The sequence below is a fragment of the Loxodonta africana genome, chromosome 7 (assembly GCF_030014295.1).
Source record: "Loxodonta africana isolate mLoxAfr1 chromosome 7, mLoxAfr1.hap2, whole genome shotgun sequence".
Classification (NCBI taxonomy): Eukaryota; Metazoa; Chordata; class Mammalia; order Proboscidea; family Elephantidae; genus Loxodonta; species Loxodonta africana.
In genome coordinates, this window is record NC_087348.1 from 11,787,059 (window position 1) to 11,799,420 (window position 12,362).

A 12,362-nucleotide genomic window follows, 5' to 3' on the forward strand; every position below is an offset into this window, starting at 1 on the left:
CTCTTTCCCTCAGTTAATACTAAGTCAAAACTGCTCTCCCTCCTCTCTTCTCCATTTAAACTATCATGTAATTTTAATGAGCACCACCAAGTCTCAGGTCTGAGGATTGGTGAAAACAAGCAGCAAGGTCCCAAGAATATTATAGTTACACATCACTGCAATAAGCTCAAAAGACACGATTTTCTGCAGAGTTTACAAGAGGGTGTTAGGTTGCAAGATGATCACAGGCATCTCAATTTCCCCCAATTTTGTCACTGAAGAAAAAGGCTTGGGTGGTGGCAATGGTTGCCTGCTGAGATGCAGTGTGTTATTTAATATGGCCCTTCCATAGGGTTGCTATGAGTCAGAACAAACTAGATGGTACCTAACAACAACAGCCAGGCGTGGTCTTGTAACTCCCACAAAATGATTGAGTGGGTCTATGCAAATAAGGTGCCTGTGGGGATTAAATAGTCTGCTAATGCAAATAGGGTGCAAGGAACTCTTGAGGGAGTGGCTAATGCAAATTACATACATGGAATTCTTGCAGAGGATTGGTTAGTTCATGGTCTTGCTGGGGGAAGCTAGCCTTGAAATTGATAAGGAGCTTGCTATATAACCAGCTTTCCTGACAGAGATTTTAGAGGGAGAGAAAGAGAAGAAGGAGCTGTAACACTGAAGACAGAGAGAGACGGCAGCGCAACAGCACAGGAGACCGGTGCAAGAGGGCTGTGGTGAGGCTTTCCAATTCACAGAGGTAAGAACTGTAACACTTGCCCAAGAAGGCCCTGAGCAGGGCCCGGTGGCAAAGGGTGAGAAGAAGCTGTCTTGATCGAAGAACTGTATCCTGCATTGTTCCTGCTACTTCCAAGTTGATCCTGATCCCGAGTTGTACCCTATTACGTCCCTAATAAGCCACTTAACAGTAAGTACAGTTTGTGTGTTCTGTGAGACATTGCATGGAATTACCAAACCCGAAGATGGAAGGGAGAGTACTGAGGGGAGAAGGGGTAGTTGACGTTAGAGATGATGGAGTACTACAGCAGTTTGGAGAAGTTGGACATTTGGGACAACTTTAACCCCCACCTCATAGGAACCAGCTTTATGCTTATTCTTATGGGACCTCCAGGTCATAAGAAGCACAAAACTGAGCATTCTGAGCTTCTTATCCTCCAAGCCATGAAAGATCCTTCCACATTTACCTTGTGTGGCTACAAAACAGTCTTTATCTAACTTACCATCCATAACTAACATCCATGGTACACACAAGTACCCTCTTGCTACCATCCAACTAATTTTATAACGATCTCAAAACATCATACCTGTGCAGCTACTTTGCAACTATGAAATAACGGCCAGACCCTGTGACACTGCAATTATTTAGCCCCTACATCACAGGTATAGGAGATTCTGGACATAGCTAAGGTTTAACGTGCTGTTTCATATTTCTAACCTAACCCTGTGTCAGGGTATCTCCTCTGAAAGTCCTTTCCTGATACTCTTATGTTCCTTTCTCCCCCTCCATGCATATGACACTTCCAACTCTAACTATGACACCAATTATAATTTCCAGTTCATTGATCCCATTAGACTGTAAGTTTCTGTGGGAAACATCAGAACCAAAGACAGAGCCAGAAAATAAATGTTTGTTGAATGAAGAAGCAAATACATGAGATGATAAAAAAAAAATTTTTTTAATTTGACACTCACCTGTCTGCCAGATGGCCAAACATGAGACTTCCCATCAGCCCTCCAATCATGAAAATGAATTGAGACACTGATTTTAGAATCTGAGATCCACATACCAAGTCCCACTGAAAGAGAATGAAGCAGCACATAGGAGCTTCTGAGTAGTTTAAACCCATCCAGGGGCCCCTGATTCAAACCTCCTTACATGTTCTGCAAGGTTCTTTGCTATTTTGATACTGCTCACCAACCCCATGTCCATTGTCTCTACCCTGCATCCTAAACTCAACAAATAATGAACTTCTTTCAGCTCTTTGTAAACAACAGTAGGATTTCTCACTTCACAAACTTCCAAAAATCTATTCTGTCTGGATATCTTTTTCTATTTCCTCCTTCCACTGTCTAACTACGATAGTTCACTAACCAACACACATCCTTCGGGTCTTAGCTAAAATATAACATTGTCCCAGAAACCATTCCTTAAGCAAGAGGTCTGTTTAGGAGTATGCAATGCAGTAAATTACTTAATATGACCCTTCTAGCCCCCACACATCTGCCAGTTTGTCATATTGTGGGGGCTTGTGTGTTGCTGTGATGCTGGAAGCTATGCCACCAGTAGTCAGATACCAGCAGGGTCACCCATGGTGGACAGGTTTCAGCTGAGCTTCCAGACTAAGACAGACTAGGAAGAAGGACCAGGCAGTCTACTTCTGAAAAGAATTAGCCAAAAAAAGGATTAGGCAGTGAAAGCCTTACGAATAGCCGCAGAACATTGTCTGATAAGGTACAGGAAGATGAGCCCCTTAGGTTGGAAGGCACTCAAAATACGACTGAGGAAAAGCTGCCTGCTCAAAGTAGAATCCACCTTCATGACATGGATGGAGTCAAGCTTTCGGGACCTTCATTTGCTGATGTGGCATGACTCAAAATGAGAAGAAACAGCTGCAAACATCCATTAATAATCTGAATCTGGGCTGTACAAAGTATGAACCTAGGAACATTGGAAACTGACAAAAATGAAATGGAATGAATAAACTTTGATATACTAGGCATTAGTGTGCTGAAATGGACTGGTGATAGTCATTCTGAATTGAAAAATCATATAGTCTACTACACTGGGAATGACAACTTGAACAGGAATGGCGTTGCATTCATCACCAAAAAGAGCATTTCAAGATCTATCCTGAAGTACAACACTGTCAGTGATAATATCCATACACCTACGAGGAAGATCAGTTAATGACGTGGTTACTCAAATTTATGCACTAACCACTAAGGCCAAAGATGAAGAAATTGAAGATTTTTATCAGCTGCTGCAGACTGCAATTGATTGAACATGCAATCAGGATGCATGGATAATTACTGGTTATTGGAATGCAAAAGCTGGAAACAAAGAAGAATCAGTAGTTGGAAAATACAGAAGCAATGCTGGAGATTGCATGATTCAATTTTGCAAGACCAATGATTTCTTCATTGCAAATACCTTTTTTCACCAACATAAACATTGACGATACACACAGACCTCACCAGATAGAATACACAAGAATCAAATCGACTACATCTATGAAAAGATATGATGGAAAAGCTCAATATCGTCAGTCAGAACAAGGCCAGGGGCCGACTGTGGATCAGACCATCAGTTACTCGTTTGCTAGTTCAAGTGGAAAATGAAAATTAGAACAAGTCCACGAGAGCCAAAGTATGACCTTTAGTATATCCCACCTGAATTTAGAGACCATCTCAAGATTAAATTTGATGCTAATAACTGAAGACAGACAAGTTGTGGAATGACATCAAGGATACCATAAATGAAGAAAGCAAAAGGTCATTAAAAAGACAGGAGAGAAAGAAAAGACCTAAATGGATGTCAGAAGAGACACTGAAACTTGCTCTTGAATGTCGAGTAGCTAAAGCAAAAGGAAAAAATGATGAGGTAAAAGAGCTGAACAGATTTCAAAGGGCAGCTCAAGAAGACAAAGTAAAGTATCATGATGACATGTGCAAAGACCTGGAGATAGAAAATCAAAAGGGAAGAACACACTCAGCATTTCTCAAGCTGAAAGAACTGAAGAAAAAATTCAAGCCTCAAGTTGCAATACTGAAGGATTCTACAAGGAAAATATTAAGCATCAAAAAAAGATGGAAGGAATACACGGAGTCACTATACCAAAAAGAACTGACCAACATTCAACCATTTCAGGAAGTAACATATGATCAGGAACCAGTGATACTGAAGGAAGAAGTCCAAGCTGTATCAAAGGCATTGGCAAAAAGGGCTCCAAGAATTGATGGAACACCAATTGAGATGTTTCAGCAAATGAATGCAAGGCTGGAATTGCTCACTCATCTATGCCAAGAAATTTTCTTTTACCGAGCCAACCAACTAGAAGTTGTTGCTGTTGTTGTTAGGTGCCATTGAGTCGGTTCTGACTCATAGCGACCCTATGCACAACAGTATGAAACACTGCCCGGTGCTAAGCCATCCTTACAATCGTAGTTATGCTTGAGCTCATTGTTGCAGCCACTGTGTCAGTCCATCTTGTTGAGGGTCCTCCTGTTTTCTGCTGACCCTGTACTCTGCCAAGTATGATATCCTTCTCTAGGGACTGATACCTCCTGACAACATGTCCAAAGTACGTAAGATGCAATCTCGCCATCCTTGATTCTAAGAATCATTCTGGTTGTACTTCTTCCAAGACAGATTCGTTCATTCTTCTAGCAGTCCATGGTATGTTCGATATTCTTCGCCGACAACACAATTCAAAGGCATCAATTCCTCTTCCGTCTTCCTTATTCATTGTCCAGCTTTCACATGCATATGATGTGATTGAAAATACCACAGCTTGGCTCAGACACACCTTAGTCCTTACGGTGACGTCCTTGCTCTTCAACATTTTAAAAAGGTCCTTTGCAGCAGATTTACCCAATACAATGCATCTTTTGATTTCTTGACTGCTGCTTCCATGGCTATTGATTGTGGATCCAAGTAAAATGAAATCCCTGACAACTTCAATCTTTTCTCTGTTAATCATGATGTTCCTCATTGGTCCAGTTGTGAGGATTTTTGTTTTCTTTATGTTGAGGTGCGACCCATATTGAAGGCTGTGGTCTTTGATCTTCATCAGTAAGTACTCCAAGTCCTCTTCACTTTCCGCAAGCAAGGTTGTGTCATCTGCATAACGCAGGTTGTTAATGAGTCTTCCTTCAATCCTGATGCCCCGTTCTTCTTCATATAGTCCAGCTTCTCACATTATGTGTTCAGCTTGCAGGTTGAATAGGTATGATGAAAGGATACAACCCTGATGCACACCTTTCCTGGCTTTAAACCAATCAGTATCCCCTTGTTCTGTCTAAACAACTGCCTCTTGATCTATGTAAAGGTTCCTCATGAGCACAGTTAAGTGTTCTGGAATTCCCATTCTTTGCAATGTTATCCATAATTTGTTATGATCCACACAGTCCAATACTTTTGCATAGTCAATAAAACACAAGTAAACATCCTTCTGGTATTCTCTGCTTTCAGCCAGGATCCATCTGACATCAGCAATGATATCCCTGGCTCCATGTTCTCTTCGAAAGCGGGCCTGAGTTTCTGGTAGTCCCCTGTCAATATACTGCTGCAGCCATTTTTGAATGATCTTCAGCAAAATTTTGCTTGCGTGTGATATTAGTGATATTGTTCTATAATTTCTACATTCAGTTGGATCACCTTTCTTGGGAATAGGCATAAATATGGATCTCTTCCAGTCAGTTGGCCAGGAAACTGTCTTCCATATTTCTTGGCATAGAGGAGTGACCGTATCCAGCACTGCATCTGTTTGTTGAAACATCTCAATTGATATTCCATCATTTCCTGGAGCCTTGTTTTTCGACAATGCCTTCAGAGCAGCTTGGACTTCTTCCTTCAGTACCACCGGTTCCTGATCATATGCCACCTCTTGAAATGGTTGGACACCAAATAGTTCTTTTTGGTATAATGACTCTGTGTATTCCTTCCATCTTCTTTTGATGCTTCCTGCATCGTTTAATATTTTCCCCCATAGAATCCTTCACTATTGCAACTGGAGGCTTGAATTTTTTCTTCAGTTCTTTCAGCTTAAGAAACACCGAGTGTGTTCTTCCCTTTTGGTTTTTCATCTCCAGCTCTTTGCACATGACATTATAATACTTTGTCTTCTTGTGCCACCCCTTGAAATATTCTGTACAGTTCTTTTACTTCATCAATTCTTCCTTTTGCTTTAGCTGTTCGACGTTCAAAAGCAAGTTTCAGAGTCTCCTCTGATATCCATCTTGGTCTTTTCTTTCTTTCCTGCCTTTTCAGTGACCTCTTGCTTTCTTCATGGACGATGTCCTTGATGTCATTCCACAACTTGTCTGGTCTTCGGTCACTACTGTTCAATGTGTCAAATCTATTCTTCAGATGGTCTCTAAATTCAGGTGGGATATACTCACGGTCATATTTTGGCTCTCGTGGACTTGCTCTGATTTTCTTCAGTTCCAGCTTGAACTTGCATATGAGCAATTGATGGTCTGTTCCCCTGGCCTTGTTCTGATTGATGATATTGAGCTTTTCCATCGTCTCTTTCCACAGATGTAGTCAATTTGATTTCTGTGTGTTCCATCTGGTGAGGTCCATGTGTATAGTTGCTGTTTATGGTGGTAAAAGAAGGTATTTGCAATGAAGCAGTGGTTGGTCTTGCAAAATCCTATCGTTCCATCTCCAGCATTGTTTCTATCACCAAGGCCATATTTTCCAACTACTGATCCTTCTTCTTTGTTTCCAACTTTCTCGTTCCAATCGCCAGTAATTAGCAATGCATCTTGATTGCATGTTCAATCAATTTCAGACTGCAGCAGCTGATAAAAATCTATTTCTTCATCTTTGGCCCTAGTGGTTGGTGCATAAATTTGAACAATAGTCGTATTAACTGGTCTTCCTTGTAGGCATATGGATATTATCCTATCACTGACAGCATTGTACTTCATGATAGATCTTGAAGTGTTCTTTTTGACGATGAATGCAACACCAATTCTCTTCAAGCTGTCATTCCCAGCATAGTAGACTATATGATTGTCCAATTCAAAACGGCCAACACCAGTCCATTTCAGCTCACTAATGTCTAGGATATTGATGTTTATGCGTTTCATTTCATTTTTGATGATTTCCAATTTTCCTAGATTCATACTTTGTACATATCAGGTTCTGATTATTAATGGATGATTGCAGCTGTTTCTTCTCATTTTGAGTCATGACACATCAGCAAATGAAGCTCCCGAAAGCTTTACTCCATCCGCATCATCAAGATAGACTCTACTGTGAGGAGGCAGCTCTTCCCCAGTCATCTTTTGAGTGCCTTCCAACCTCGGAGCTTATCTTATAGCACTATATCAGACAATGTTCCGCTGCTATTCATAAGGTTTTCACTGGCTAATGCTTTTCAGAAATAGACTGCCAGGTCCTTCTTCCTAGTCTGTCTTAGTCTGGAAGCTCAGCTGAAACCTGTCCTCCATGGGTGACCCTGCTGGTATCTGAATACCAGTGGCATAGCTTGAGCATCACAGCAATATGCAAGCCCCCACAGTACAACAAACTGACAGACATGTGGGGGATCAACTGGAAGAGATCCATAAATATGCCTATTTCCAAGAAAGGTGATCCAATCGAACGCAGAAATTACCAGACAGTATCATCAACATCACACGCAAGCAAAATTTTGCTGAAGATCATTCAAAAGCAGCTGCAGCAGTATAATGACAGGAAACTGCCAGAAACTCAGGCCAGATTCAGAAGAGGATGTGGAACAAGAAATATCACTGCTGATGTCAGATTGATCCTGGCTGAAAGCAGAGAATACCAGAAGGATGTTTACCTGTGTTTTATTGACTGTGCTAAGGCATTTGACTGTGTGGATCATAAGAAATTGTGGATAACATTGCGGAGAATGGGAATTCCGGGATACTTAATTGTGCTCTTGAGCAATCTGTACATGGATCAAGAGGCAGTCATTCGAACAGAACAAGGGGATACTGCATGGTTTAAAGTCAGGAAAGGTGTGCATCAGGGTTGTATCCCTTCACCATACCTATTGAATCTGTATGCTGAGCAAATAATCCAAGAAGCTGAACTATAGGAAGAAGAATGGGGCAACAGGATTGAAGGAAGACTCATTAACAACCTGTGGTTATGCAGATGGCACAACCTTGCTTGCTGGAAGTGAAGAGGACTTGAAGCACTTACTGATGAAGATGAAAGAAAACACCTTTCAGCATGTATTACACCTGAGCATCAAGAAAACAAAAATCCGCACAACTGAACCAACAAGCAACATCCTGATAGATGGAGAAAAGATTGAGGTTGTCAAGGATTTCATTTTACTCAGATCCACAATCAACACCCATGGAAGCAGCAGTCAAGAAATCTAAAGACGTACTGCATTGGGCAAATCGACTGCAAAACATCTCTTTAAAGCATTGAAAAGCAAAGATGTCACCTTGAGGACTAAGGTGTGCCTGACCCAAGCCATGGTGTTTTCAATTGCCTTATACGCATAAGAAAACTAGACAGTGAATAAGGAAAACCAAAGAAGAGGAACTGACACCTTTGAACTGTGGTGCTGGCAAAGAATAGTGAATATATCACAGACTGCCAAAAGAACGAACAAATCTGTTTTAGAAGAAGTACAATCAGAATGCTCCTCAGAAGCAAGGATGGTGAGACTCTGTCTTACATACTTTGGCCATGTTGTCAGGAGGGATCAGTCCCTGGAGAATGACATCATGCTCTGTAAAGGGTCAGCAAAAAAGAGGAAGACCTTCAATGAGATGGATTGACACAGTGGCAGCAACAATGGGCTCAAGCATAGCAACAATTGTGAGGATGACGTAGAACGTTCTGCTGTGTATAGAGTCACTAAAAGTTGGAACTGACTCGACGGCACCTAACAACAACGATCTAGCCTCATCTTTGTAACTCCCATCAAATTACTGGGTGAGACTATGCAAATGAGCACTTGCAGCCCACCAAGGAGATTGGATAGCTTGCTAATAATGTAAATAAGGTGCATAGCACCCTTGCTGGGGTGCAGCCATGCAAATAAGGTATATGGCACCATAATGAGGTGATTGGGCAGTTTTGCCATCCTGCTAGGCTTAAAGTGAGCCACTTCCAGAGCAGAGAGAGGATCTCACCACCACCAAGAAAGATGAGCCAGGAGCAGAGCACATCCTTTGGACTTTGGATCACTGCACTGAGAAGCTCCTGGAACGAGGAGACCAAGAGAAAGAGAGCTGTAACACCACAGACGGTGAGAAATGGCAGCAGAGAAACTGGCAGCGGAGGCAAGACAGTGGCAGGAGACAACACAGTAGGCTTCCTAGACCACAGAGCAACAAAGCTTAGTGCCTTTGAGCAGGAGGCTTGCTGACAGAGTAGGGTGCCTCAGGGCACTTGGTGGAGCTAAGTTTGCTGACCCACAGAACAAGAGCTAAGTACCTTTGGGTGGAGTGGGGTGCCTCTGGGCTCTTATCGGCAGAGCTAAAAGAGCTTCATAACAATTGCCCTAGCAAGGCAGAGGCCAGCCTGAGGGACTGAAGGCCAGAGAGAGACCTGTCTGTGGGCACAGCTGAAAAGAGGGCTTTCTTCATCTAAGATGTATCAATTGGTCTCAACCCACCTGGACCAAAGGAGAATGAAGAACACCAAAGACACAAGGTAATCATGAGCTCAAGAGACAGAAAGGGCCACATAAACCAGAGACTACATCAGCCTGAGACCAAAAGAACTAAATGATGCCTGGCTACAACCAATGATTGCACTGACAGGGAACACAACAGAGAACCCCTGAGGGAGCAGGAGAGCAGAGGGATGCAGACCTCAAATTTGCACAAAAAGACAAGACTTAATGATCTGACTGAGACTGGAAGCACCCCAGTGGTCACGGTCCCCAGACCTTCTGTTAGCCCAAGACAGGAACCATTCCCAAAGCCAATTCTTCAGACAGGGATTGGACTGGACATAGGGATAGAAAATGATATTGGTGAGGAGTGGGCTTCTTGGATCAAGTATATACGTGAGACTATGTTGGCATCTACTGTGGGGGGGGGATGAGAGGGCAGGGGGGTCAGAAGCTGGCCAAATGGACATGAAAAGACAGAGTGGAGGGAGGGAGTCTGCTGTCTCATTAAGTGGAGAGCAATTGGGAGTATATAGCAAGGCGTATATAAATATTTGTATGAGAGACTGACTTGATTTGTAAACTTTCACTTAAACACAATTAAAAAAAAAAAACAAAGAGGTCTTTCCTGATCGAAGAACTGTATCCTGAGTGTTCCTGAACCTGAATTGTAGCCTGCTTCTTCCCTAATGGAAACATTCGCAGTGTAGTGGTTAAGTGCTACGGCTGCTAACCAAGAGGTCAGCAGTTCAAATCCACCAGGTGCTCCTTGGAAACTCTACGGGGCAGCTCTACCCTGTCCTATAGAGTCGTTATAGGGTCGCTATGAGTCAGAATTGACTAGTCGGCAATGAGTTTGGTTTTACTTCCCTAATAAGCCCCGTAACTGTGAATATGGTCTGTGAGTTCTGTGTGGCCATCGCGACGAATTATCAAACCCAGCAGAGAAGTAGAAGTGCTATGGCAGGGACTGTTGGGGTCAGAATTGGTAAAGGTGGTGGAGAGAGGAAACATGTCTGACCTTTACCTCATAGGAATCAGCCTTGGGCTGTTGATCTTGATTCTCCTTCCCTCTTGTGAAGTTAGAGGAGGTCGGATGCCCTCGCCACACCATTTTTACAGACTACGTACTACACATTAACATATCACTTACTAATTCACATGTCACAGTTCTCCATCATGGCTATAGGTGGGAATATCTAGAAATACTGAAATAAGAATGGTCCCCTGTGAATTTGGACATTTTTCATGTGATCGCCAAAGCACAAATTATCGTACATTCAGAAATGTTAATGGGGCCTCTTACCTCATTCACAATGGTAGAGGAGAAGATGCTTCGGTCATACACCCAGCCATCTACACAGGGCTCAGTGTCTGGCTCACTCATGTTGGGGAAGGTTCCATTAAGCTGAAGGAACTGCCACTGGGTGTGGAGGAAACGACGACACTTCTCTGGCCTCAGATTTGAGTCCAGTGGGATGGAAATTCTAAGAAGGACATCTGAATTCAGGATCTCAGTGCCATTAGCTGAAACAGTGTCATTGTCCAGAACACGAACCCAGCAGCGATGACCAGGGACGGCTGCAGTGAAGTTCTCCAGCAGACAGTGAATGTTTGCTATTCCAATGGATGTTAAAAGTAAAATCATCTGAAGGATTTGGAATCTCCCCTGTCCTCCTGCTTTGTCCAAGAGCTCCTGAAAGGCCATCAAGCTGAAGAGTTAATCCCCAAATGAAGGCACAAAAATTTTATGGGGATATTTTCAAACACTAAAAATGTTGTTTTTCACTAATTCAGTGTTGATTCTACCTCACTTTCTCTTCAATCAGCCCTATTAAACCAACTCTGCAAAGCAGGGTTAGTTTCCCCAGTTCCCTGCCGAATAAGGAAGCCAGAAATTTTCAAGAAAGTCGTAAGAGAACTCTTTACCAGAACTAGTTACATATGTTAAAAATAAACCTGCTTGAAGACCTGCTCTGTGAATGTCTCTGACCTCTGTAGCTCGCCAGTACTCAACTATGGATCATCACACACTCTCTAACTAAACTGTGCTTCTCTAAATAGGCAATAGATAAATGGTACGTTGGTGAAGGGTAAGACAGTACACAATACTGGAGAAGCGAGCACAACTCGATGAAGGGAAGGTCATGGAATCTCCATAGACACATCCAAACTCCCTGAGGGACCAAATTGCTGGGCTGAGGGCTGTGGGGACCATGGTCTCAGGGGAACAACTAGCTCAACTGGCATAACATAGTTCATAAAGAAAATGTTCTACATTCTACTTTGGTGAGTAGCGTCTGGGGTCTTAAAAACCTGTGAGTGGCTATCTAAGATACTCCACTGGTCTCATCCCTTTGGGGGCAAGGAAGAATGAAGAAAACTAAACATACAAGGGAAAGATTAGTCCGAAGGACTAATGGACGACAACTACCACGGCCTCCACCATACAACTAGATGGTGCCCGGCTACCACCACCGAATGCTCTGACAAGGATCACAATAGGGGGTCCTGGACAGAGCTGGAGAAAAATATAGAACAAAATTCTAATTCACAAAAAAAAGACCAGACTTACTGGTCTGACAGATACTGGAGAAACCCTGAGAGTATGGCCCCTGGACACACTTTTAGCTCAGTGATGAAGTCACTTCTGAGGTTCACCCTTCAGCCAAAGATCACACAGGCCCAAAAAACAAAATGAGGCTAAAGGGGCACACCAGCGCAGGGGCAAGGACTAGAAGGCAGTAAGGGACAGGAAAGCTGGTAATAGGGAACCCAAGGTAGAGAAGGGAGGGTGCTGGCAGGTCGTGGGGTTGTTACCAATGTCATAAAACAGTATGTGTACTAGCTATTTAATGATAAACTAATTTGTTCTGTAAACCTTTATCTAAAGTACACTTAAAAAAAAAAAAAACCTGAGCTTCTGCTTCTTCAATGGACTCAAGTCATTTCCAAAAATGGAAACTATGAGACTCAAATAGGAACTATGTGAAGATTTTCCTTTGCAGCGGGGAGAGGGATCAC

General features: G+C 42.6%; 1 protein-coding gene across 2 annotated transcripts in view; it reads right to left on the minus strand.

Annotated features, from left to right (window-relative positions):
* LOC100668668 (solute carrier family 22 member 10) overlaps positions 1–11,348 on the minus strand; it is a 39,250-nt gene extending 27,902 nt beyond the window's left edge. For both annotated transcript variants that reach the window (XM_023559670.2, XM_023559671.2), the window contains exons 1-2: positions 10,645–11,348; positions 1,690–1,793 (exon numbers count right to left, since the gene is read on the minus strand). In XM_023559670.2, coding sequence (XP_023415438.1) covers positions 1,690–1,793; positions 10,645–11,046 — 506 coding nt within the window. In that variant the 5' untranslated portion in view covers positions 11,047–11,348. The remainder of the gene's footprint in view (positions 1–1,689; positions 1,794–10,644) is intronic.
* Between the last annotated feature and the right edge of the window lie 1,014 nt (positions 11,349–12,362).